This window comes from Gekko japonicus, unplaced genomic scaffold (genome assembly GCF_001447785.1).
Source record: "Gekko japonicus isolate JY-2015 unplaced genomic scaffold, Gekko_japonicus_V1.1 scaffold3324, whole genome shotgun sequence".
NCBI classification, from domain to species: Eukaryota; Metazoa; Chordata; class Lepidosauria; order Squamata; family Gekkonidae; genus Gekko; species Gekko japonicus.
In genome coordinates this window covers 61,160-87,784 of record NW_015161508.1, presented here as the reverse complement: position 1 = coordinate 87,784, position 26,625 = coordinate 61,160, and the positions used below count along the sequence as shown (strand labels likewise).

At 45.4% G+C, this 26,625-nt stretch overlaps 1 protein-coding gene across 3 annotated transcripts; it reads left to right on the top strand.

The window, feature by feature from the left end:
* The first annotated feature begins 273 nt into the window (after positions 1-273).
* On the top strand, positions 274-26,420 carry VEGFA (vascular endothelial growth factor A). 3 transcript variants are annotated; one of them, XM_015429233.1, is made up of 8 exons: positions 274-1,248; positions 7,075-7,126; positions 15,331-15,527; positions 17,745-17,821; positions 18,311-18,343; positions 20,954-21,025; positions 22,043-22,174; positions 24,134-26,420. In XM_015429233.1, the coding sequence occupies exons 1-8, from the start codon at positions 1,183-1,185 to the stop codon at positions 24,153-24,155; spliced, it is 651 nt and encodes a 216-aa protein (XP_015284719.1). In that variant the 5' UTR covers positions 274-1,182; the 3' UTR covers positions 24,156-26,420. The 3 variants fall into 3 exon arrangements, with proteins under 3 accessions (XP_015284719.1, XP_015284720.1, XP_015284721.1); XM_015429234.1 differs by lacking the exon at positions 20,954-21,025; XM_015429235.1 differs by lacking the exons at positions 20,954-21,025; positions 22,043-22,174.
* The last annotated feature ends 205 nt before the right edge of the window (positions 26,421-26,625 follow it).

Below are 26,625 nucleotides of genomic sequence, written 5' to 3'. Positions count from 1 at the left end.
TTTGTTGGACACCTCCCCGTTTAGTTTCACAAGTAACGAGGAACCTTAATTTAAAAAAAAAAATGTGAGGGGGGAGGGGAAGAGGGGAGGGTCATTTTGATTGGCGGTGGCGAGCACTGATACTCGAGAAAATTTGGCTCACCATAGGAGGAAGGCGAGGGAAGCAGGGAAGGGGGAGGAGGAGCAGAGGGGGTGGGGACTGGAAGCCTGAAAAAGCGTCTCTTGTCGAGCCGAGAGCGGAGCTCGGAGAGAGTCGGGGCTGCGCGTCTTTTGCTTGACATTCAAAAGGAAGACAGGCACGCACAGGCAGCAAAGTGCAGGCTCTCCTCAAAGAAAGGAAGAAAAGACGGCAAAGGGAGTCAACCGAGGCAGTGAATAGATTTGCACGGGGTGGAGACGACTCGGGTTGGGGACGCGCTGTTCCTCCCACTTCCCGGTGCTTTAGGACCTGCCGTTGAGTCTTTTATTGCTCATTAATTTATTTTCCCCCCGCTCCGCTGAGAGGTTTCTCTTCCCTCGCCTAGCGACCCCCCTCAAGTGGAAAGCGAAAGGAAGCGGCGAGAAAGCAGCACCCCCCTCCTTTAGGGGGCCCGTCGCGCTCTGGGCTCGGCGAACCTGGACTCAGGAGGGGCTTTCCCGAAGGTAGTGAACGGAAAGAAGCCGCTTTATTCCAGCTTGAAAACCGGCGCCAGGAGCCGAACCCGGCGAACGAGAGCGAGCGACCTTGTGCGGGAAAATGCATTGAAACTTTTGGCAAACTTTTTTCTTTTTTTTCTGGTGGTGGTGGGGGGGTGCCTGAGCGGTGAGCGCGCGCGCGCTTGTGGTGACTGACTTGCCGCCGAGGAGGGCGAAAGCGCTGTTACAATTCCGAGCCTTTGTGGTGCTGGAGAGATTGTCTCAGAGAAGCGTCGGATCCGAACCGAGCTGGGCCGAGGACGCTGAGAGGAGAGAGGTGCGGAGGGGGGGTGGGTCCGCGTCTCCGGCGCCTCGGAAGTCGGGCTTATGAACGGGTGAAACCAGAGACTGAAGTCTCTCGCTTCCAGCCAACCCACCCCCCTCCAGTCCTGAGCCTTCCCAGATCGCCCAGGAGGAGCAGCCCCAGGAAAAGGAAGAAGCCGAGCAGAGAGCCAGGAAGAAGCCCCCCAGCCGGTTGAAAGTCTCATTTGCCTTTCTCCAGGAATCATGAACTTTCTGCTCGCTTGGCTCCACTGGGGGTTGGCGGCGCTGCTTTATTTCCACAACGCCAAGGTAAAAGGGGCGGGCGGGAGGATCCGGGGCGGCGGCGGAACCTTCCTCCTGCCCCGGCATGGCCTGTTCAGTGCACGCTGCTCTGAACTTGCATGGTTGGGGCGAGGTGATAGGCGAGCCGAAAGGAAGCCCACACGCATCGTAAGGTGCTTTTGCATCCGGGCAGGTTAGATCCAGGCACGCAGAGCTAAGCTGAGTGGCACTAGGCGTACGGTGGCGTTTTTAGGACCGCCAACAAAAGCCTGTCGAGACGCTTCACGCCTTGAGAGCAGCGCGGCGTCGAGGTATGCAGGTTATTCTGCTACGTTCACGCCGCACTTCCATATGGGGCCTGCGCGACTGACGGGGAGAGGCAGGGAAAAAATCCCGAGCCCCTGAGAGAGCTCCCTCTTCCTCGGCTCGTTATCCGGCCGATTCCTGCCCTGTCCCCTCCCCTTCTGTCTGCGGAGTTTAGTAGGAGTTGGAAACCTGGTTTGAACGCCACACGCAGCCACCGACTCTGCGTCGTCATCGATCCCAGAGCATGTAGGCAGTGCTCTGACTTCTTGCATCAGCTTTTAGCTCACTCACTCACGCTCGCACACGTTCTCCCTCCTGACATTGCAAAACGGTGTTTTGCCCTATTTGCTTGAATTAGAGGCAGGTTTACTGACCGGAGTTCAAAATTCCTGTTTTGCAAAAGCAAACAGAGATAAAAGAGCAAAATGGATTTTGTATTTTTTCCAGATTGATTCTCAGAATCAACGACCTTTCAGAGATACCATAAATAAGAGTTTCTCCTGCATTCCATGTTCCCTACCCTCCCTCCTGTCTAACTCTCACGCCATCGGTTTCCCTGATTGTAGAAGCCCACTCTCTACTCCCTGTGTTGTATGTAGGTCCTCTCTTTTGGCTTCTTGCCCTGCCACTCCCCCCTTTCTTAAAACAGAGCCCAGACTAAGGAGGAGAGAGTTGTGCCCAAGTTCGACCTGGGTGTCTAGTTGAGGTGGCTCATGTTTGCTCCTAGGTGGACAGTCCTCATAATTCAAAGAGGTGTAGAACTGGCTGGCTTTCTAATGCCACTTCCTTGGAGGGAATTTAGAGAAGTCAGTGTAAGTGTGAAAATAAATGCCCAGTACAAACTGACCTGTTACCTGTGGTGCTCTGGCACTGATCACCTCCAAGAAAGATGTGAATGAGGAGCCATTTCAGGCAGAGGTCTAGTTTAGTTGGGGGCATCGCTTGCTTTCTTGCTAACCTGTAATGCTGCTGCTTTCCTTCGAGTGACAGCAACACATTAGACTGTGCTTGATGGGAATATAGTCTGTGTTTCTTTAGGGAGGCTTGCCCTGGGTCAAGGTATCAGTCATGCATGTGTCTTAAACTGCTACATAGGTGTGGATCAGGAGTTCCTGTGAAATGGGGGACATGTGTAGAAGGATTGGGATGAAAACGAGAGGAGAAAGAACCATAAATGTGGATAAACCTTCCCATTTCTCCTGGCGAGATTGGGCAGAGATGCTAAACCAGGGCCGTACGCTCCCTTAACATAGGTGTAGATCACATCAGTTTTGGGAATACTGTTCAGAAGTCCACATAGGATTGTGAACTGTCTGCTGCTGGAACAGCGGTATTTATTACATTTATATTAATTGACTCAGTGGAACAGAGACCATAACGTATCCATCTATGGGTAATTGGAGAGAAGGTGAGATTAGGAGGCGAAACCAGAAGGCGTGCACATAAATGTGTTGGGCTTCTTTAAATGAGTGTAGAGGGGAGGTGTACTGCTGAGGCAAGGCGCTTTTGGTGAAGGCGAATATACAATTACTAATCACGGAGGCTGTTAGTCTTCTGAGTGAGGCTGGGACACAGGGAAACTGTGAGTCAGTGACCTGGCATGGGAAGCACAGGTGTTGGTTTCCACTGGGGGGGGGGAAGCAGCGTGTGGCTGGCTGTGACAATAGTGTCTGTCATCCTCTCCCCAGTGATTAGCAACTTCTGAAAGTGCTGCCTGCAGAGCCCCTCTGCAGAGTGGGTGGCGGTGGTAAGACAGAGGTTAATTTGCTCCCAACTTGAACTGTCCAGACTTGTAACCTGGCAAAGCTTGTATTTTCCTGCCATGTTGCAAAGACTTAGCAGCATTTGGGTGTAGGGCCAGACACTTTGGAGAGGTCAACAGTGCCCTTGGTTTTTTTTTTTACTTTACTAGAGTGGCTGCTTGTTGTTCCCTTTGATTGTAAATTTGTGTGGTGCATTTGAAGTTAGGTGTAATGGGGATCCCTCCCAAGATGCATTTCCAGTGGGATCAGGCAAAGATCAAACACTGAAGGAGGGGGAGAGGGAGGGAATAAGAGTGTGTGACTACACTGCTAATGATCTTGCAGCCACTAGTCTTTTACTGTTGATCAGGCCACACTGGGGAGGGCACTTACCTCCCAGCTCTGTATGCTAAACTGATGGAACACAATGAGTTGCCTTCCACCACGACAGAAGAATAACCACGTCCAGCAAGAATGTTTGGTTTTGCTGTGCTTCTCCAGTGTTGTTTCTGAACAGTTCAAGCTTCTCTTTTCTGTATTTGGGCCATGTCAAAAATCCTTCTGGCTGGTTGCTGGATTACTGACTTTTCTCCCAAGTCGTAGGGAAAATGTTGCGGCAAAGCCCCTTTCTTAAGTAGAAACCTCTGAGAAGACTTCTTTAGTGTCTAAGATGGAAGAAGGGGTTTTAACTCCCATCCCAGGGGCCCTTCCAAAGTGGCTGGTTTGCTAGTTCCAGTCCTAAACAGTTACCAAGCTCTTTTAATGAGGCTGCAGAGATTAGGGGGAGGGAAGAAGGGGGGGTTGATGGTGTGAAGGAGTGGGGGCGTGTATGTTTGGGGGAAACTACCAGATTAACCTTTTCCTTGCTTCAGATTGGAACTGGGTACCTTGTAGTGGAGTGGGAGGCAGAGAGTGGTCTGATTCAAGCACATAGTCTTTCTCTGTAATTCGCAGATGATTAAGAACCTAAAGGAAGCTTACCTTCTACTGTCCTACAGCCCAGTTGTTCTCTCTTTTTTTTTGTCCCGCCTGTCAGAATGTCATAGGAAAATATTGAATCCCATGGAAAGATACCATAAAACAGAAACAGTGCATAAATCCCAAAGCCAGCAGAGGACAAGGCAGTGTGACCTTCAGAAGGGCACTGGCCCTTTTTGTCTCCTGGAAAGAAATGTTGCTTAACTGTCCTGTGACAAAAAGCAGCTCCATTTAAATGGGGACAAATTCCCTCTCTGAGTGCTGCTGCTTTAGTTAGGGAAGGACTGTCCGTGCTGGCAACAGAAAAAGGCTGTACATAATTCAGCAGTGTAGATGAGAGAAGTACCTTTATTGCAGGATGGTTTCAAGGTGACACCGCTATATAATTAGCTCAGAGAAACTTTCTAGATCCAGAGGCAGATGGCATGAGCATTGCCATGAAAATATTTTATGTATGGGTGCATCTCATCATTTTATGAACTATGGACATGGCTATCCTGTTTTAGAGAGATACTTCAATGTGACACTTCCACTCAGTATTCAATCTATGCTTTAAAAAAAAAATCATGTTAAATCCCTGTCTGAAATAGTTTCTAGCGGTTTTTTAGGGCTGTGAAACAAGAGGTTTTTACAGGGTGAAAAGTTACAAAGCTGTAGTGCAGCTGGTCTTTTTCCTAACATTTTGTTGTTGTTGTGTTGAGCACCTGAGAAAGGAAACAGTTTAGACCAATTTCAGAGGAAAGTAGGAGGTTAAGAAAAGCTGCAAAAGTAACTTCAGAGGTAACTTTAGATGTCGCTTGTAGTTGACCAGAATTCCCAAAGGGGGCTTTAGAGTGTAGAAGGAAATAGATGAGAGCTTTCTTTCTATATAAGACCTAAAGTTTATGTGTGTGTACACTATATGTTACTCCTGTAGGATGGCTGCACGTGATTACACTTGCTGAAGGCGTGGTAGTCCTCATGACTCTTAAACTGGAGCAAGTCCCAGGACAACTTGCCACTTGATGCTTGCTCATAGAGACTACGTGCATTATGTGGCGCTAGCGAGGTGGGTGGACACCTGCTTGACAGGGAGCTGTGGCAACTTGCCACCTCAGTAGAGAGCTGAGTCTCTGAAGCCCTTAGACACAGCCAGGGTTTTCTGTGTGCATGTTGTGGCTATCTCCTGGCCCTCGGCCTTGTAGGTTTCAGAGACCAAGCGAGCCTTCTGTCTGCCCCGTCTTGTTTGTGCTGTTGCTGTGACCTTCCTGCTAGTGGGGAGAGACACTGGTACTGGCTTGAAAAGTAATGCTGCAGCCCACTGGCTACCAAGCTCTCTGGCTAAAGAGCCAGTCCTTGTCCAGAACTTGATGATTCTACTCCCCTTATCTGGAGTTTAACTTATCTTAGGCTGCTTCGGTTCCACAGAAGTCAATGGGAAGTGAGCAGACTTAACTGAGCAGGGTTGCAAATTAGTTGTCTGTTTCTCTCGTCTTTGCAGTTACCACAGGCTGCTCCAGAGTACTTCAGCATAGTGCATAGATATTTCTTTATTTATGCCCTGTTTTTCTCCTCAGTGGGGACCCAAAGAAGTTTACGACATTGTTCTGCTATCCCTCCCTTTTATCTTCACAGCAAGAAAACTGTGAGGGTAGGTTAAGCTGAGAGAGAGTAACTAGCCCAAGATCACCCAGTGAGCTTCCATGGCTGAGTGGGGATTCATCTGGAAAAATTCCAGATCACTTGAGCAATGTCCCAGGGATTCTAGTGTTCAATCACCTCAGTAAAGAGCTGGGTTTTAAGACTCTCATCTAAACAATGATCTGATAACAAGATACAGAACACCGGTCAGGTAGAGGAATGCCCCTGTTGCATCTGATCTTCTAGATCATTTTGAGAGGAAGGAATGATGGGAAGTACTTGGAGGGCTGCTGTGGAGCGGAAGACAACCCTATGATTTTTTTCCTATTAAACGTTGAGGCACGTGGCAGTTATGACTAGCTAGGACTAATTGTATGCTGATGCAGCATAGATACCTTCTTGGTGCTGGGGAGAAGAACTCTTTTCTTTCCTGCCTACCCCAGGTGACTGCAACTTTATGAAACAACATTACATCCTGGTCAGTTGAATTGCTTTGCTGGCTCTTTCCACTTTGCTAGAGCACTCCCGACAGACGGGCCCCCGATTGAAATGCCTTCTAATATGTTGCCTTGGACCAGGGGCATATACAGATCTCAGGGCATATTTGTCATGTCAGCATTAGAAGGTCATCAGTGTTTTCAGCTCTGCCAGCCCCCCTCTCAAGTTCAGATTTGCTCTCTGGGTTTTGACCTAAATTTGAAATGCCTTTGAGCAGCTAGTTTCTGCTCTCTATTAAAGTGACAAAGCTATTATCTTTCTGCAAAACCTTTTTTTCTAATTTCCTAGCAGGTGAGTTGCCTCTGCTTTCTCATGGAGCCTGTCATTGGCCTCCTGCCTTTCTCCCCTTGCTGCTTCAGCCCAGGCCATGGTGGCATGTTACTTTTCATATGGTCTGAAGAAAAGGGAGAAACAAAAGTTTCTCTGTGTGTGTGCTACTGTGGCAAGCAGAGAAATACACTCCACAATTGCAAAAATGTATATATAACTGCACAGTTCACACAATGGTACTTCCCTGAGTGATAAATTAGAGAATTCAGAGGTTCTTCTGTGACTGTTCCTGTAGATAGGAATAAGTTTGGGGAATTTAATTGAAATCTTCTAGTAATGCCAATGTCTTGTTTTGCCTCATGGTTGATTCCTGGGAAACTGCACAGTTTGGAGACAGCACAATGATTTTGTTATGACTGATTTTGTCTTGTCTTTGCAGTTATCACAGGCTGCTCCTGCCCAGGGGGATGGGAAGAAGCATCACAGTGAAGGTAAGTGGCTTGTCTTCCTTCTGTCCTCTTCACAGCCAGAAGTCCTTTGGAAGAAGCGATGTTGTAAGGAAGCGGGGAGGTGAATATTGGATCATGGGAGAGGGTGACGAGGGTGGGGGAGACATTATTGTTGGGGAGGAGCCTGACTAACCCTGCCACCTCCTGGAGAGTAGCTGTAAATCGTGTAGAGCCATATGCCTGTATATAGTAGCTAGCATTCCAGTTTTGAGGAGCTGCGGTGGCTCAAGTGGTTAAGACGCTGAACTGCAGGCTGTGGAAGGTCAGTAGTTCAGCAGTTCGAGACCCGGGTGCCGCATGACGGAGTGAGCTCCGGTCTCTAGTTCCAGCTCCTGCCAACCTAGCAGTTCAAAAGCAAGAAATTGCAAGTAGATAAATAGGTACCACTTTGGTGCGAAGGTAACAGCGTTCCGTGCGCCTTGGTGTTTAGTCATGCCGGCCACATGACCACGGAAACGTCTTCGGACAGTGCTGGCTCTTCGGCTTTGAAACGGAGATGAGCACCGCAACCCTAGAGTCGGATTCGACTGGCTTTCGAGCAAGGGAAACCTTTACCTTACTTTTTAATTCCAGTTTTATTTCTAGTCATTGCCTATAACGGCGCGTGACTTTCTGTTGGTGGACTTCGTAGAATGTAAAGCTCCCACTTCTCTTTCCTGCTGCAGACACTTGAGGGCTCCCCTGTTTTGTTTCTGGGGTCAGCAGCTATTCAGGAACAGCATAGGGTCGCAAGGGGGGTTGGATTTCGTGGAAATTGTCACCCTCTTTTGAGCAAACAGAAATATTGTTCTGTTGGAGCAACTGTGTGGTTGGATACATGCCAATGTATATTATTGCATGGAGGTGATGAGGAAATAAGAAAGGAAGGGCTAGCTGACAGATTTTAGTCCTGTCTTCGTTATGAGATTTATTTTCATTAAGAAGCAATACAAATTAACCCCAAAATTGTTTTTGTGGGGGGTGGGACAGCATTTAAGCTTTCCCTAAATTCATGTCACTTTCCAGAACACATGCATTCTATTTTGGGGTTATTTAAAAAATTAAGCCTAGAGCAGATGTGAAGAACTCAGAGGGATTTGCCATGATTTCAGAAGGAAGGTTTGCCGTTCTTATTATCAGTCTACCTCTTTTCCTTCTGGGTTATATGCATAGGCAAGGCAGCAAAGTATTAACATTGGAATATGCTGAAGGTCATGCCCCCAAATAAAGGGATCCCTTTTCCAGGCAAATACTTCTCTGTTGCTAATAGTAGCCAGGTCCATTGTACAGAAATTCCATTTTTCTTAGTATCTTGCATGTCAGAGACCATGGTTCACACTTCAGATAGGTTAACTAAAGGTGAATTGAAGCACCTGAATGCGTCTGATGCTTGAGCTGTAGGTGACTTTACAGCACACTGTGGGTCAGGATGTGATGAAGGATTGAGGTTTGTGTGTACCTGTTCTAGTGTATTAGACTTTCAGCAAGGGTTTAGAATGATAGGCCTAACTACTGGTTGTGAGCATTTGGATACTGCATGGAATTTCAGACTTAAGTATTGAGCCTCCTCGAGAGAAAAGGCGGTTGCACCTCCCTGTGCTGTAAACATAATGTCCTGAAATCTTAAACTTTGGATGAACAGGCAAAACAAAGGAAAGAATGAGAGATGTCAGAAGTAGGAGGGGGTGGTAAGGGAGAGAGATGGAGTGCTTCAGTGAATAGGACTGGGCCTCCTGAAGGCATCTTGCTCACCTGAGGACCTCTGTGCTGCAGTGCATCATAATATACATATGCCTTTGACTTTTCGCTGGCAAACTTTGAACCTTTAGGCTGTGCAGTTTCCACCTACATTTGTGATCTCTAGGTTGTGACTTGTTTTCCAGCTTCATGATGTGTAAATTGGCTGTCACAGTGCTAATGTCTTGCCTCACCTGCTTAGTCAGGAACACACACACCAGGGGTGGCACTCACTGCTGTTCTTGCTACAGGGCAGCAGGGGGCTGTAGAAGTGCAGCTAGGGATTGAATGTCTCTTATCCAGTCACAGTAGGCTTCAATTTCTATATGTTATGTTAGCTTGGCGTGCTAGAACAGTATTGCCGGAGGCTTACGGGAGAGCAAGTTTGCACCAATGCATCCATTTTATATTTTCTCTCCCTGATTCCTTTTCCTGATGAAACTACCACATGTTTGTTGCCATGAATATTATTTTTTCATTTTAAAAACAAGCCTTATGGCATTAAATGGAAATAGAATGAGAATCTTGAGAACATGTAGATTTAAATCTGAAGACACTGTTAATTCTAGAGAGCAAAAGGCAGGTTTTTAAAAGCCTCTCATTTAAAACTTTGCAAGTGATGATGGTGCATAATAATTTACATCTTTAGCAGCTTCTTGGAGCTGGTTACTTATCTGGACCTGTAGATGAGCATGGATTTAAGCACAACTGTCCCCACATCCACTTCAGGAAACTGGCCATGGAACCATATATCCCTGCCAATCACGAAAACGCTTACTCTAAGACAGGGTGGTGTCATATAAGTTACATCTTTATCTTCTTACTGTTCAGCAGCTGCACAAGAAATTCATCGTACACAAATTTCTGTGATCTTTAACCAAAATCCAAACTTAAATTAGGCTAGCTTCCAGAATCAAGGCCATGCTTGTGCTAGCAATACTGGTTTTGCTGGACAATTCCAGTCTGTGGCATTTTGTGAAACTGACATGAGGTTTGGCACCAAAGATGGAACAACACTGAATGAACTAGTGCTTAATTCTCCCTTTTTTGTGAATGTACAGGGTCTGCATAAAGGATTGTAGATTAATCACAAGGACCAGTGGTTTTTCCTTTATATATGTGACGTAGAGGAAGTATTTTTACTATGAAACAATCATGTATTTTAATTCTTTCTTTCTTTGTTGTGCACTGAAATCATATGGGATGACAGCCTGAATAGTAGGTAATCTGGAGCTAAAAATGTAGTTAATTGGCCATTCCTAGAACTCATTAGATAAAGCTACTTGGAGAGGGTAGACATCTTGGCTCACTTAACCCCCCCCCACTATTAAAGCACAGTGACTTGCCACCTCTGTACTAGTATGTGTGTTTATGGGCATTACAGAGTAGAGCTTGGGCATGTGCATCTGGTGATGCTCTAGAACAGGAGCTGGTATAACACAATGGCTAAGATAAGGAAGATTTGAAGATTGCTGGTAGAAATCTAATCTGAAGTGCAGACTTGGGCAAGCCATTCTTCCTGCAGTTTATAAGGTTATATTTTATATAGATATCACTGCCTTGAGTTTGCTGATCTTGGAACTTTCCTTTGTAATGGGGGAAAGGAGCAATGCTGCTTGTTACAGAGAATGTTTGTGAGACTGTGCCACAGTGGGACTGATATCACAAGTGCACTGGAACCCAAGGTAGGTTCCTCGCTGTTTGATGCTAGGAAAGGTGTGAATAATCAGCAGTGCGGTTACATGTCTGGCTGTGTGCCTGCATGCTTCCCAGGCACTAAATTGTTTAATTCTCCAGTTTATAGATGACTGTGTGCTAAGGTCACCCTGGAAAGGAATGAGGAGGAGGTGCCGCAGATCAGTCAAAGGCTATGGGAGGCTGATATTAAACTTTGGACTCAAGTGGGGGTGGGATATGGACTGTCCTTTCTAGATGAGGATTACAAGTGATTACTCCCAGCCTCTCCTCGTGCCAGGGTTTTCTTCCCTGAGCAGCTCTGTTTTTTAAAATAGGCCCATATGCTGTATCCATACTTATCCCAGGCTGAGGCTCCTCCTATTTGTACCTGATGCCAGGAGCACTGTGGCACTGTTGGCTCTACATGACCGAGAATTAACTTTCAACAGTTAATCAAGAGCCCTGAGCTCAAAGCCTTATAGCTATTGGACAGTCGTCCCCCCCCCCCCCCGGCAAAGCAACCTTTATGCCAGGTTGTCACAGGTTCAGGCCTCTTCATAAACGCTTACTGGTAACTGTTTTTTCCATGATGCAAGCAGTTTGTGCTTATCGAGCTGGGTTATCAACCTTGCTAGTGCAGGACTGTGCATATGCTAGAGACATATGATCTAAAGGCAACAAAGCTCTGGTCAGACACTTTTTGTGGATTGTGTGAGTCACAGTGGAAGCTTCCTTGTACAACACGCTGTAAATGCTTGTTGTGTGTTGAAAGTATGGAGTGTAGTCTTGGAAGGAGGACACTTTGCGCTTGAATTTATTATTTATTTATTTATTTTATTTTATTTCATTTATACCCCGCCCTCCCCGCATGCGGGCTCAGGGTGGCTTACATGGCACAATAGTGCAGTAAACATAACACATTAAAACCATTAAGGCACACAAGTGCGATAAAATTACACAGTTATCCACTTAAAACACAATTCAATCTTACCGGATGCATTGATAGTTAAAATACCCACTCGTTATTCTAACTGCCCGTGAGGCCAACAGAAAGGGGTGGGGTGCCATAAGCTGAGATGTCCCCATTTGGCTAATCGGCCACCCCGACGGTGCTGCTCTGCAGAACACGATGGTGGTAATATTGGTGGTAATTTAGCCATCTCTTCCACACTGTTTTGTAGTTTCTCCATCTGTTGACTGAGGATTGTGAGTAACCTTCAGCACTGGTTTTGGGTACACTGAAACACTTGTATGGCAATCAGTTAAGGCTGTAGCATTGGAGGTTTGCTCCTTGTATACATAGAGTAATATGTCCAGAACTGAGACAGATGTATCCTACTCAGGGGTGTTGAACTCATTTGTTATGAGGGCTAGATGTGACATAAATGAGACTTTGTTGGGCTGGGCCATGTGTGTCATAAAATATAATGCCAGGAAGGGGAGATATAGGAGCTGCGGTGGCTCAAGTGGTTAAGACGCTGAACTGCAGGCTGTGGAAGGTCGTTCGTTCAGCAGTTCGAGACCTGAGTGTGCTGCATGACGGAGTGAGCTCCCATCTCTAGTTCCAGCTCCTGCCAACCTAGCAGTTCAAAAGCAAGAAATTGCAAGTAGATAAATAGGTACCAGTTTGGTGCGAAGGTAACAGCGTTCCGTGCGCCTTGGTGTTTAGTGATGCCGGCCACATGACCACGGAAATGTCTTTGGACAGCGCTGGCTCTTCGGCTTTGAAACGGAGATGAGCACCGCAACCCTAGAGTCGGATTTGACTGGCTTTCAAGCAAGGGAACCTTTACCTTTACCTTAGGGGAGATATAAACTTTATAAAGGACACAAACACAATTAAAAGATTTTTTTTTACTTAAAATAAAAACATACTTTAAACATTAGCACTCTTGCAATATTTTGTTTATTTAACAGTCTCTGATAACTGACACCTCTTGCTCTGATTATTGCATCAAAATGTCTGTGCTGTAGCTATCTTGAATATGCTTTTCAGGTTTGTATCTGTAAGCTGCAAACTGACTTTTGATTTATTGACATTTATTACAGAAATTTCATGGTTAGTGCTCTGAGCATAGGACTCAGGGGAAAACATGAGATAGCTGGGCAGTGAAAGCTTTTGTACATAAATTGCTTCGTATGCTGATCAAGAACATTTGAAGGCATCATGACACAGAGTGAGGGCTAAGTGTTTGTCTATAAAAGTATAATCTTCCCAGAAAAATAACTGCAACTCCTATGAGGCAGTGCAAGAATAGAGAGACAGCCATGTATACCATCAACATGGTATCTAGGAAGTCTAGGTTCAAAATCCCCAGTCTACAAAGGAAATGTGCTGGGTGAACGTGGTCTGGACACACATGCTCAGCCTAATCCACCTCACTGTCTTGTTATTCCTTATCTAAATAGTTCACATTGCTTTCCTGCTGAGAGAGACTAGATCATGAGGGCATGAATACAGAGTTAAAGAGGAGGCAAATCCAGTTGCACCCAGGAGAGCCCTGGCATAAGGAGCCCAACAACACACACACACAGAGTGTAATGAGCCCAACAAAATACACACACTCTATCAAGGCACACAAAAACTCATATCTTGAAAAAACTTTGTTGGTCTTAAAGGTGCTTTGTATTTCTCTCGTGCGATTGAGGCAGCTGAGTGAAGGGGAGGAGCCTCAGTCAATGGAAGGGAAGAAAGGCTTGTATTTGTCTCCTGTGCGATTGAGGGAGCCTGGCCAGAAAGCAAGCTCTGGAAGGAGGAGGGGGAGGAGCCTCAATCAGTGCAGAGAACAGAGGCTTTCCTATCTATCTTTCCTGTGCAGTTGAGAGAGTCTGGCAAAGCAAGCTGTGATGCAGCAGTAGCAGAACTGGAGAAGGAAGCAGGAGAGAGCAGGTTGCTCAAGGGCCGAATAGGAGCCCTGTGGGGGGCCAGATCCAACTTACAGGCTGCAAGTTTAACACCCCTGTCCTACATCCTTTAGCCCTCCTTCTGTTTCACCAGCTAGCTCTTCACGGTCCTGCTCATTTCTTTAGTCTTGTTGGAATAGAATTTCTTGGCTGAATCCCAGATCCTCAAGGCTCTGATAATATGGATTCCCCTACAACTGGCATGACCAAACATTTCCCAGACAATGGAAATCAATCATTTTGTAGGTGACAAGGTGTTGTGCAATCATGGTGAAGCAAAGCACAGAGCCTTGCCTATGAACATGGAAGGTACCTAAAACATAAGACAAAAATAACAGAAAGAGAGGCAAAAGTGCCTGTACATTGGTACTGCTTGCTCAGTTTTGTGGCATAATACTCTTGTTCTTAACGTTAACATGTGGAGGTGGGCTTTGGAGGGCAGATTGGCAGGCAGACAGCTCTTTTTTGCCCTGGGGGTCATCATGATGTGCACTGAATTGAAAAACCAGGTGAGATCATAGTGGGGGCCATTGCTTTGAAGAAAGGGCATGTTCTCAGTGCTATTTGCTTCCTTTATTTTGCATTGGTTTAGATGGGTGGTGCACAGATGCTATCCCACAGGTGCCTGTTAGATTTGTAAGTCACATGGCCCTGTAAACAGCAGGAGACTTGCTAGTTGAGGAAGTATATTTCCCAATGTCAAAGCACTGTGCTGTGAGTACTTTGGAAACTGTGATATCCACTCTGCTGAAATATTTCCTCGGGAAAAGGGAATGTCTAGTTAGTCCAAGTAGTAGTTGCATGAAGAAATGATCCAGAAAAGCCTTAAACATTGTCTGTAGGAGTTGTGTTGGGTTATATGAGCTCAGGTATTTGGCTGAATGGTTGTAGTTTGATAAACTGGTTTCTGAACTGGAGACTTCAGGGGCTTCATTTCGCTTCTATTATCTACAGAGGAATACTTATTGCCTGCTCTGCAACTAGAAATGTAAAGGTCGAGGGGGGGGGGGTTCTGATGGAAAAACTGGGAAATGTTGGCATACAGACATTCCTGTAGAAATAGCTATGAGTGAAATGCTTTTTGGTGGTGGAAAATGCCATCAAGTTGCAGCCTATTTATGGTGACCCTGTAGGGTTTTCAAGGCAAGAGACATTCAGAGGTGATTTGCCATTGCCTGCCTCTGTATCATGATGACTCTGGGCTTCCTTGGTGGTCTCCCATCCAAATACTGACCAGGGCCACCTGCGTACCGTTCGAGATCTGACAAGAATGGGCTAGCCAGGGGAATCCAGATCAGGGCTTGCCAGAAGACACAACTTTATATGCTATAACAACATTATAAAATTATGGATTTTATGTTAACAGTACAATAACTTTAGGGTGAAAAGAAAATATTGGATATATTTCAATTTCCCCCTCATCTGTTTTTCTGAAATCATCACAAGTAGTTGTTTCCCCCCATCCCCCATGCTTTCAATACTTTTGGAAGTTTTACATCTCTATCTGCAACTGCTTTGACTACTGAGGTTTGCTATTCACTTTAGTTTCCGTCTTGCAGATTCATACAGAATCTAGCTGGTTAATATTCAGACACACTAAGCCTGTCATGATTCAGCCTTTTCCTGCTTTTCTAACCCCCCCCCCCCGGTTTGGGCTTTAAGTGGCTTTTAACTGAGCTGATGCATTTATTGACGATCTGTTTGAATGATCCTGGGAGATAATAAGGAGGTATGCAGGTAGAAGGAGCTCTAAGTGCAGAGTTGTTAGCCTGTATGCTTAGGGTCTGGCTTCTACACTAACTTGAAATGCTTTAAGGGTGATGATGCTGGAGTTCACAGGAGAAAACAAGTTATTAATTTGTATCCCCCCCCCTTGACTAATTTTGCAGTTATCCCATTTGTGGACGTCTACAATCGCAGTGTCTGCCGATCAATTGAGACCATGGTGGATATTTTCCAGGAATACCCTGATGAGGTGGAGTACTTCTTCAAGCCATCCTGTGTTCCCCTGATGAGATGTGCGGGGTGCTGTAATGATGAAGCACTAGAGTGTGTAGCCTTGGAGGTGCACAATGTCACCATGGAGGTAAGGCCATGGCACAAAGCCACAAAGCTATATTTTGTTTCCTTGGAAGTAGCTGAAGGGAGAGTAGGATTAATTGGGGTCAGGGGTTGGGGAGATGGAACTCCTCTAGGAAGGAATTTCAGTAGCCTACTGAATGGCTACCTTGTCCTGAAGATAGAGTGTGATGTGACCTTCTTTATCTTCTTCTGGAGTTATCTCACATTGGAAGTAGTGACGGGGAGGCAGAAAGGTGTGTGTCTTGCTCTGTACTGCTGCTGGGAAACTTGCCGTTGGAAAAAAAATCACTTCAGGGGCTGTACTGTTTTCATCCCTTCCATGGAGGGAGCTGACTAAGAAGTAGCACTTTGTGCGCTCATTCTGGATTGGCTGCCTAGCTGGTTTAGAAACAGTGCATGATGTGCTGCATTGTAGTTGGCTGCTGGTTATCCCTCCCACCTGAGAACTGGAGACTGCCCAGAGGCTCTGCCAATGACTTTTCATTTTCTGGTGGCAGTAGGAGTAGTGTGGTGTGACTGTGTGCATTTTAGTGCTGGTTCTCTCCGGCTTCCGTGTAAGGTGACTGAGAACTATTCTGTCCCACCAGATTAAGACCTTAACTATTCTTGACCAGCATTCTGTGGTGGTGATGTGATGAGGCTACAGCCCTGCGCAGAAGGAATCTAGTATGATTTGCACCTATTAGGCTGCTTTGGAGAATCTGTTTTCTACAAGTCTACCCGTCACTTACAGGCTGAGAGAATGTCGTGCGGGTTCTCTCATGGTCGTCTGGCGTTTTGTCTGATGAGCTGTGTATTGGAAAACTTCCACAGTTCTCCCCCTCCACTGTCTCTCTTTCTTGGGTTTCTGTACCGCACAGCACAATCTTCTGATGCAGCAGACTGTGGTGTGCAAGCGGAAGTCCCTTGTGAACTATCTCCTGGCCATGTCAGACTTGACTGGCCAAGCTGTAGTTCTTGACTCCTTAGGTACAGTGGCACGGCAGGGGTAGGAAGAGTAGTGATGCAGGGTTGAGTGGTTGAGCTTCCTCTCTTGATTTAGAATTTAGTCACCCAGAAAGGCAGTGGGTGGAAATAACAGCTAGAGCCAAGCTCCCTTTCCATGCATAGCATGGAAACTACTGGCACCCTGTCCAGTTTTGCAGAGGTCTCCATCCCATTTCATTTCTGGGCCTCTCAGACTTTGTTGCCACAAGTGGCTACACTGATTGCAAGGAAACCAGTTCTACTAAGGGCCATGGTGTAGCCTGAAGTTGTGCATTACTGTCGGCCATCAATTCTACAGTGTCATATTAGTGTGGTGCTTCACATAATAAATAGATCCCCGAGCAGAAGGGCTTATAGTCTGAGGCTGCTGTTCACACAACATTTAACATGGGATAATTTGCATTTAGGCTGCTTCAGTTCTTATTGCCTCAAAGTGGGTAGCATGGCTTTAGTACTGGATTTGCTAATAGTACATTGCTTGTGCCTGAATTGCCACTGCTGTCCATGTACCACTTCTTTGGTGTTGATATATATGTTGGCAGTAATCTACGCTTCAGGTTTTGGTGTGCACTGTAGGGAGACACTGAAAAAGTATATTCCCTGTCACAAATCATTGAGTGTGTTAAGATGCATCCTCCAGTGGAATTAATACCACCAATATATTTCCAAACCTTTTGTATGGGGCAGTAGGTACCTGCATAGCTTAACTCCTAAGCAAAATAACTGGGAAAAGAGAGCAGGAAATCATATACTGTGTAAATATGAAGAAGAGATTGGATTTATACCCCACCCTTCACTTGGAGTCTCAGAGCGGCTTACAAACTCCTTTCCCTTCCCCTCCCCACAACAGACACCCTGTGAGGTGGGTAGGGCTGCGAGAACTCTGACACAGACTGCTCTTTCAGGAACAGCTGTGCCAGAGCTTGTGACTGACCCAAGGTCACATCAGCAGGTGCAAGTGGAGGAGTGGGGAATCAAACCCGGTTCTCCCAGATTGGAGTCCGCACACTTAACCACCACACCAAACTGGCTATATATATGAACTACAACTGTGGTGTCTGTTGGGTGAATGGGTTGTTGCACTTAAGTTGCATTGCAGAGTTGAAGCCTCTGGGCTGGATAATTTAAGTTTTGCTAATGAATGTTTCTGTAGTTCTTGTTTTTTAGTCTAAACTGCATTGCTCTGCATGTGATTCACCATAGTTCTTTTTTCTTTCGTTTTTTTAAACTTTAGATTATGAGAATTAAACCATATCAGAGTCAGCACATAAACCTGATGAGCTTCCAACACCACAGTAAATGTGGCTGCAGGTGAGGATGAAGAACTTTCCCAGCTGTTCTTGGAATATGCCTTGTCTTACTAATAACTGTGACTGTATGCATCTAGTGCTGATTAAAAACATTTCTGATAGCCTTGGTGTAAGAGGGTGGTGCTTGAGAGCTGCAGGCCTGTCTAAAGCAGAGAATTATGTCAGGAGCATTCAGATGTTAGTAAAATGGTTGAAGAATGTTCGTAAGATGTTGGCTGTGGTAACTAGATGATTCAGATTGAGAATCCATAAAATGCAATAGCACACAGCTAGTAGGAAAGTGCTCTGAAGGACCAGGAAGGAAGGAAGGCCTGCTTCTCATCCCCACCCCCCAAACTTGGAATTCATAATACAGGCAAAATAGCTGAGCAAAGAATCTCCTTACTGGTTACTAGTAAGGGGGGGGAGTAGTCTGGTGAAGGGTGTTTTAAAGTTGTGTGTGTGTGTGTTGCCAGCACTTTCCTGATCTTGCTTTTTCTTCCTCTTGTAGACCAAAGAAAGAAACCAGAACTAGACAAGAAAAGTAAGTGACTTGGCTTATTTTCCCCCCTTTGGTGCTGGTGATTCCCCTTTCTTTCCTTCCTTCCTTCAAAAGAAATATGCTGTTTCTTTAAAAAAATCAAGCGGTCATCTTAAGAGCTCTCCCTTGAATCCATTCCTTTAAACACACATACGAATTCATTGCCTTAATGAGTGTTGCTGCGTCCCTGCCCATCATTACATTGAAATTACTTGCTGATTAACTCTAGCAAGGAAATACCAGAACTCTACTCCTCCTCCTCCTCCTCCTCCTTCCTTGGGAATGGATTCTAGGTGAAAGTTTCCTTCCATATGCACTTATTGCTCCAAAAAGCTGGAAATCATTGCCATTCTCTTTCTTGCTGCTTGGGTGAAAATTTGCTGACTTACTCACACCAGCTTGCCTGGGTCTCCAACACTAAGACTAAGCATGTGAGCTTTGCTCAGAGCACGGGAGCTCTGCCAGCCATGGATAAAAGCTGAAAGCAGATGCCTGATTAGGGCACGGGCAGTGATCTGTATGTGAATGAACTTTGCATATCAGCTGTGGAGGGGTGGGTAAAGGGAAGTGAGTCAGGTTAATCTAAGCAGAAGGTGGGTTACCTCATGGGAAGGAGGCTAAAAGGGGAATCTGTTTTCAGCATTCTGTGGATGAAGGCAAACTTGAAAGAAAGAAATAGAATCCTTCCATCTGCAGGACTATACCAAAGATGAGCAAATCATCTGTTCTGGCTTAAAAACACAACTTCACCTCCACCTCTCTTGTGATCACAAGTAGGTGACTTCGTGTTCTGCAGTTTGGTATGGAAGCCATGAGAATGGAAGAAAAGAGGCAAAAAACAAACTCTGCCACTTTCCAGTATTAAATCCACCCCCCCCCCATTAATTTTGTGTAGCCATCAAGGGGGTAACCTCGAGAAGCTTGGCTTGTTATCTCTAGAATGTGTGCACGTTGTCTGACTGAGGGTCTTAATGGTTCAAAGGTGTGTGAATGCTGGGGCCAAATGAACATTGTTGCTAATGGGGTGTAGCCAAAGCCCCCTCTTCTGTTTGCTATAATTTATGCACTTCATCTTTGGCTGAACTTCAGGTGGCTTTGCATTGTCATGCAAATCTTGCAAATACCTGTGGCATGCCAGTTTGGGTTGTGCTGTACATTCTTCTGATGCTTGATGCCTTTTTGTCTGCCTCTGGATATGTGTTTCCTTAGTGGAAGTTGTGGAAAGGTTTCCGAAGGTTCTCCTCTGCCCCTCTTTCCCACTTCTACTTCTTGCTGTGTTCTTGGGGTGCTTATTCTGCTTAGTTAGAGAAATGGGTGTCGATGAGCAGGCTCGCAGATAGCTCTGGAAACATCCTGTCTGGTACCATTGGGAGCTGACTCATTACAGTACCCCTATCCCTCCCACTCAGGGTGGATTGCTTCCAGGAAGGAAAGAGGCAGAACTGGGAGGGAAGCCCCCTCAAACTACGGTTGCCACAAGCGTTCCATTTCCTTTTGCTGGGTGTTCATTTTCTGCTTTGGTCCTCTGCCAGCATAGGCTCCAAGGTAGCATTCATGTTAGCATTCATGAGGGTATTGGGTGGAGGGTGGAAGTTGATCATCGGAAGTGACACAGTTCTTTAGAGGAAGAAAAATGAAAAAATTAGTAAACATAGTGGCTATCTTTGCAGTGGGAAAGTAGCCACAAACTGACTTACTGACAAATTAAAGGACTTTCTTTTCCTAAGGAGTGACAGCCTAGGCTTATCTCTCCCCCCCCCCCCCCAGTATCTCATCATGAAGAAATTTGTCATTTGGCAACTCTCTATTTCCCCCTGTGGCTGGAGCGGCTAGAGACTGGGCAGTGAATTACTGGTGTTACAGTCCCTCTTCTTATATCATTTTTCACCTGCTGAGTTACTTCAGTCTCTCTCTGTGTGCATCCCAACTAGCAAGAGGGTAGCAGTGCTGGCTTATGTGTTCAGTTTTTTTGTGAAGGACGGCCCTAGTAGTGGAAGCAATGTGTTGGGTTAAGATGAACCGTAATAGCTTGGTCTTCAGAGTGTGGCCCTTGAGGCTAAGTCTGCCATCTGTACTCTTCCACATCCTGTAGGACACTTCTCCTTCCACTCCCTACTGACAGCTGAACTGTGCCTCCTTCCAGATTGCCACCATGGTATTCTGGGTCTTTAAAACAGAACATTAGCACAATGATCTCCAAGAGCAGAGGCTCTGCTTGGTTTTATTGGGGCAACAGGTACTGGCTGTTTTGCAGTATCTCTGCCAACTGATGATGCACTGCATCTGGGTGTTGGTGACTTCTAGGTCTCTTATCGATTCGCCCATCATTTTTAAGATGAGAAGAAGTTTCTTCTTTCTGGAACAATAACAGGATGTACTTAGAGGTTGCCTGTAAATGGAAGGATGGAAGGGAAGGGTAGTACAGTATCATGTTTGGGCTTTGCAACCAATCATATGAGCAGACTAGTGTACAAGGAGTGGCAGTGAGTACATCAGTCCAAAGACTCTCCAGCCATCTATTCTTTATGTGCTTCTCTTCTCCCAAGGGCACATGGCTGTATCTTTCCCTTCTCCGCTTTCCTTTCTGCTTTTTTTGTTTTGTTTTTCTTCCAGAAAATCAAAGCGAGGAAGGGGGAAGGGTCAAAAGAGAAAGCGCAAGAGAGGCCGGTATAAACCACAAAACTTGTACGTTTGCATCATGTGCTTGTAGAACTCTGCGCTTTCCCCATTTCTTCCCACCAGCCCCCAATCAAAACACTTGCTTGCAATACACTTACAAGAAAATTTCACCCACCTCTCCAAATCACTCATACAGCATTTCACTGGTGGTGGGAACATAGCCTTGACACATGGGAAGTAAAGCCATAAAAGAGAAGTGACCTTTTAAAAAAACTTGCTTGGGGATTATTGTTTCTCTTAAGGTACAGCATGAGGAGACAGACAGGCAGGCTTATTTGCTGTTGCACCTTGCAATGCACCTGTGTGATTTCCCCTCTCCTCCCCATTTTCCTCAGCTTTCTTTTAAAACTTTAATTGGTGTTTAGGAGGCTGGCAATGGGGGCTTGGTGTTGGCTCTTCATGCATGTATGTGCTTTGTGTATGTTTGTGTGTGGATCAGAAGGTAACAAAGGAGTTAGAGTACATTGGGAAATGTGTGAGGACATCACTGCTGTATTTTGGTGGTTCTTCTTTCCTCCTTTCTCTGCTCTCCCACTAATCCACAACATCCTGCATTGCCAATAATCAAGTAGCAGGTTAGGAGCCAGAGAGGGGTTTGAAAAACAGCTGTTGTGAAAAGCAATTGACCTCTGCTGGATTCAGGAACTTGTGTGCCCTGGTTCCCTATCTAACACTGGAAGCAGTTTCTGTCTGAGGAGATGACCTGCATATTTAGCATTATGGCTGTTGACTTATGGTCCTCTAATAATATAATGAGGATCTCACAACTTCTGCTACTTGGGCTAATGCAGGACTTGTGGATTATGTAGCTACCGAGAGCCTGTTTTCTGTCTCTTTAAAGCTATTGCAAGTAAGTGTTGGAACACCTTTGGGAGTGTCCACCAACCAGCAGTGTTCTGAATTAGCAATGCTGGGTGTCTGTGGGGTGGGGCAAGGGTTGTTTCAATGTTTAGGGTGTTGCATGTGTAATTTCTTCCCGCTAAAGCGCTATAGCTTAGACCTCTTTCCTTTTGCCTTTTGCAGTCACTGTGAGCCTTGCTCAGAAAGGAGAAAGCACTTGTTTGTACAAGATCCCCAGACCTGTAAATGTTCCTGCAAATTCACAGACTCACGTTGCAAGTCGAGGCAGCTTGAGTTAAACGAGCGCACTTGCAGGTTTGTGTCCAGAGAATGAAAGAGAAAAATACGCACATACACACACAGACTGAAAGAGAGAGCAAGAGGGCTTGCTTTTTGCTAGCTTCTGTAGCCAGTGTTCCATGACCTCCTCCGCTCTGCTTGACAAAGATTGAGGGGGGTAGAAGGAGCAGGGTAGCGCTGACTCTGTGTAAAGTGGCGAGCTTCTTGTATGTTGTATACTTGGACTGGGATGATCACAGTTGGCATGGCGTTAATGTAGCTGTACTCCTTGGGGAACAGGATTGGTCCTTCCATGCTGCTAGGAAAAATACTCCAGGCCTTTATGTGATGCCATATACAAACCCAACACTTGTTTTAGTTGTGCAAAAAGGTGCTTTCCTTTACATAGAGAGCAGAATCCTGTTATCCTCTGCTTTCTGCTTTGAGCTTCCAGTATAAAAGGATAACTCAGTTGTACTAGACTGCTCTCACCTCCCTGAAATTCTTTAGAGGGTTCTTAGTAGAAGGAGCCTGCATAGGACCCGGCCATGACATCTAAGCATGCTCTCTTGCTCTCTGTCTTTTAGCATAGATTGTGTGGCCAGCCCCTTCCTCCATCTTTCCCAACTTTGAATGCAGTTGGAAGAGTGAAATGCAGTGTTCAGGCATGTGGGTAAGGCCACAGGTGGTCCAGAGTGGCAAAAACTAAAAACTCACAAAGGTTTCCTGATTTTTGTATCACTTCAAGGTCTGGCTGCATGTGTGTGGCACATCATCTCTTTATTTGTTACATGGCCACAAACGCTGGCCCATCATTCACAAAGACTCCAGTGCTTTCTGCCACTGAGGCATCATACATATTGGTTATGTTTGTAGACAAGGCTAGGTGGTCAGGATCCCAGTGCAATAAAGTGTGCTTACATCTGTTCCGACTGATGTTGCCAGGCATTTCCCTACCACTGCCCAGGAAACCCAGTTTCCTGCCACTGGAAAACTGTTCTGTGTGCTGAGGAATCGTGTGTGTGTGTGGTTGTAACTTGAGTGTGAATGCCTGGTGCTGCAGAAAGAAGAGATCCAGCTCTTCTTAAATTACAGTTCACCCTGCAGAAGTAGTCCCTGGAGTGAAACCAACCAGCTCCCTGCCCTTGACCTTTCAAGTTCTGTTAAACTAGTTCAATCTTTCTTGCAGAATGCATAAGGCTTAGAAGGGTTCCAGGGCTACCAGAAATTCTCTAGGACCTAGAGCTAGCTTCTGGTGACAGTATCTCCCTTGACACGCTGATCTCGGAGGAGTGAATTGGGCGGAAGGGTGTGTTGTGGATTGGTAAATTTGTAGCTGTTTCAGGATTGAAAAGGCACTCCGAATGAATTCTATTCCTGTCACTCCTATGAAGTTATAAAATGTGGATATTAAATGGGCACAGCCAACTCTCCTTTCTCCTGCTTCTGCTACAGACTGTTGCTGCTGTGCTCAGGCACCAATTTCTGCCTCCTGGCAATCACTGGAATGATAAACTTTTCCTTTTTTATTTTCTCTGCTTGCATGAGACACTCATGGCTTTGTTTGGCTGCACCTCAACACAATCAAAAAGAGAATGAGATTGGGCATTGAAAGGTGTGTACATGTTCCTGTGCACGTGTCAAGTTCGGGTGTGCATTGATGAATGTGTGAAGAAAGAATGTGGAATGATGGCTTTAAAGGGAAAGTAATGGTTTCATGACTGTTTTCCTAATATCGCAGGAAGCCTGAGGGAAATGTGGGCGTGTTCTCTTCTCCCCAAAACTAATCTTAGTCACTCCTTCGCCCATTTTTGTATGAACTGTGTGGAAAAATCACGTGTGCCTCATTCAGGTTGACTGGCCTTGGCATTCTTTTTGGTTCTACTGTCAACCCTTTTTTTTTTACCAGTTGGTGCCCTCAGAGAATACTGTGCCCAGTTTTACTGCGGAAAAACATAACCTCTCTTTTCCTTCCCTTTCCCCTCTCTCTGACAGATGTGAAAAACCAAGACGATGAGCAGCAGAGAAGAAAGGGGCAGGGGAGGGTGGACAGCCTTGGTTCTGGAGCCTGATTTCTCACCTGGTCAAAAACACTAATCCAAATGGACACTAAAATGAAGGATCAGTAGAGCACAGCACTTTTGAGTACAGATGATGGACTCAGGAAGGAACATTCCCTGAAGACCCGCACAGGATTCACCTTTTGGTTTTGAACTAGTTTGATATACAGACTTTCCTTCTCATGCTGCTAAATAATAGAGCCAGGGAGACTAGAATGGTATATGTTTTGGGACACCCATATTTACATGAATAATATATGTGTGTGTGTCTATATAGATATGCATATATATTCTGACTCTTTTAAATCCTTGCTAACGTTATTGGTGTCTTCACTGGATATACTCAACTGCTGTGGACACAAGTGGGCTACTTGGGGGCATAAGAGCAACTATGACTGGACTTCAGCCAAAGTGCTGCAGGTATTCTTCATCCCTTGCTGATTTTTCTAGAGCATACTGCTCCACCAATGTTATTCCCTGCAATTCTGTAGAGGGAGACATTTGTTCAAGAGAGGAGGAAGCAGGGGATTCCAAAGATGGCACCTTGGAATATTATGGGTCAAAGGTCAAGGAAACGACTCAAGAAGTTGGAACTGAGGATTCCACCAGCTTCCCACCCCCTCCTCCCCTAAATTCTTTGCCCCTATTTGTATCATGACACCCTGCTTTGCTGGGACACGGGACATGAGAAACTGGTGTATGTTTGTTTTTTTTAAATTGACTTGCTGTAGGAACTCTGCCTTGGATATAAATTCTGGCCTTAATGATGGGAAGTGGCTGATGCAAGAACTTTTCAGCTTGAGAAAACTTCACTGGAATCTGGAATCTTCCACCCCTGATGGCTACTTAAATAAAGGATATATGACTGGCAGTACATGGAAGCAAGAATGGGGACCGGTGCATAGATAGGCAATAGAACAGCACTGTCTGAAACCGTCATGCACAGAGCTGCCACTGACTAGCATCCCAGATGCTTATGGAACATCTCCTGAAAGGGATATTAATCAAAAGTATATATGTATAGTATGGTGGGTGTGAGTGAGTGTCGTGTGTGGGGTGTATATGTACACAACTATAGAGGCAATTTTTGTGTGCCTGTAATGAGTTCAGAATTGGCTACTGACCTTTTTGGGCCTACTCACTATCTCTAGATGAGAGCTTACCTCTGGTGTTGTAAATTCATTGATATTCTTGAGTCATTGTAACCTGTGAATGTATTGAGAGGGCATGCTTTGCTAGAGTTATTTATCTATTTCTATAAAATATTTCACCACTACAACTGCGGAATAATATTGCCTGTTCCACCAAGAGCTTTGAAGAGTTCAGCTGCAACAGATGCCTATTGAATGAGACCTGTGAAGCATAGATCTGACAGGCAGAAACTCATGCTTTGCGCTCTGTTAACCTTAGTCTCTTAGAAACATCAGAGTCTGTAGTGAGCGTTGCTTATTGACAGTAAGTAAGTTCTCATCTGGACAGACCCTCTACGTAGGGGAAACCCATTTGGAATCTTAGGAAATAAAGTTGAACATGTGCCATGTGGGATTTTTAGGCCTTAGTAAAAGTTTTGAGTTGTTGAATAATCAGTGGTGTAAAGTTCCGAGGACATTTATCTGAGCTCGGCCAAACTTTGTACATGTAATGCAGCCAACCCAGACATTCTTGAGAGAGCTGCTTCTGCACTAAAAGATTCAGTATGTTGGTATTTGGAGCCTCTTGACAGTTGGTAGAGTTTCTATATGGCTAGTGTTTTAAGGCTTTCTAGGGTTTGACAGTATTGCCCAGTTCCCTTTAGATTAGAATCTGGTTCCTGATTCGTAAAATCTGATCCCAGCCATTAACCATGATGAAATGTACTACTGTTTCTGCATAGCCTTTAATCCTAAGGACCACATCCATAATTGCCCCCAGTGAATCTGTCTGTATTTAGCCCTCAAGACTGCGTAAAAAGCCTTGGAACTCTAAAACTGGCAAGAGAACCATTGTGACACTGGGGCTAGCCCAGTAGCCACTAAGAATATGTCATTTGGCATAAGTGCTCTTGTAGGACACTCAGTGCCTTGTGAGGTAAAGCACTTTGGTGTTTGTAGTACCCCAAACCACTTGACACATTAAAAATTCCTAGAAGGATGATCGTGGGGTATATCCCACAAGTGCCTGAAACTCGCTTGCAAGATGGTCCTCTTTTTCTTTTTTTTTGCCTTGCCATTATAAAGGTTTTTCCCCCCTTGCCATTATAGTTGTTATAATGGGATCTCTCTGATTGTCTGGCAAGCACAGCCTTACAGTCTATGAGCAGAATCCACTGGTAAATTTTGGGTATGTGTAGTTTTAGTTGAAATGCATTTGGGGGACTGTGCTCTAGGACAATGTCCTTGTGCTTTGAGTTATCCTTCAAGGGCAAATTTTTAATTTCCTGTTGGATTA

Excerpts from the sequence above, each read along its gene's own strand:
- VEGFA (XM_015429233.1), top strand. The coding sequence starts at position 1,183 with ATGAACTTTCTGCTCGCTTGGCTCCACTGGGGGTTGGCGGCGCTGCTT. Across the intron at positions 7,127-15,330 it reads GAAGAAGCATCACAGTGAAG|TTATCCCATTTGTGGACGTC; the intron begins GTAAGTGGCTTG and ends CTAATTTTGCAG. Across the intron at positions 21,026-22,042 it reads CGGTATAAACCACAAAACTT|TCACTGTGAGCCTTGCTCAG; the intron begins GTACGTTTGCAT and ends TGCCTTTTGCAG.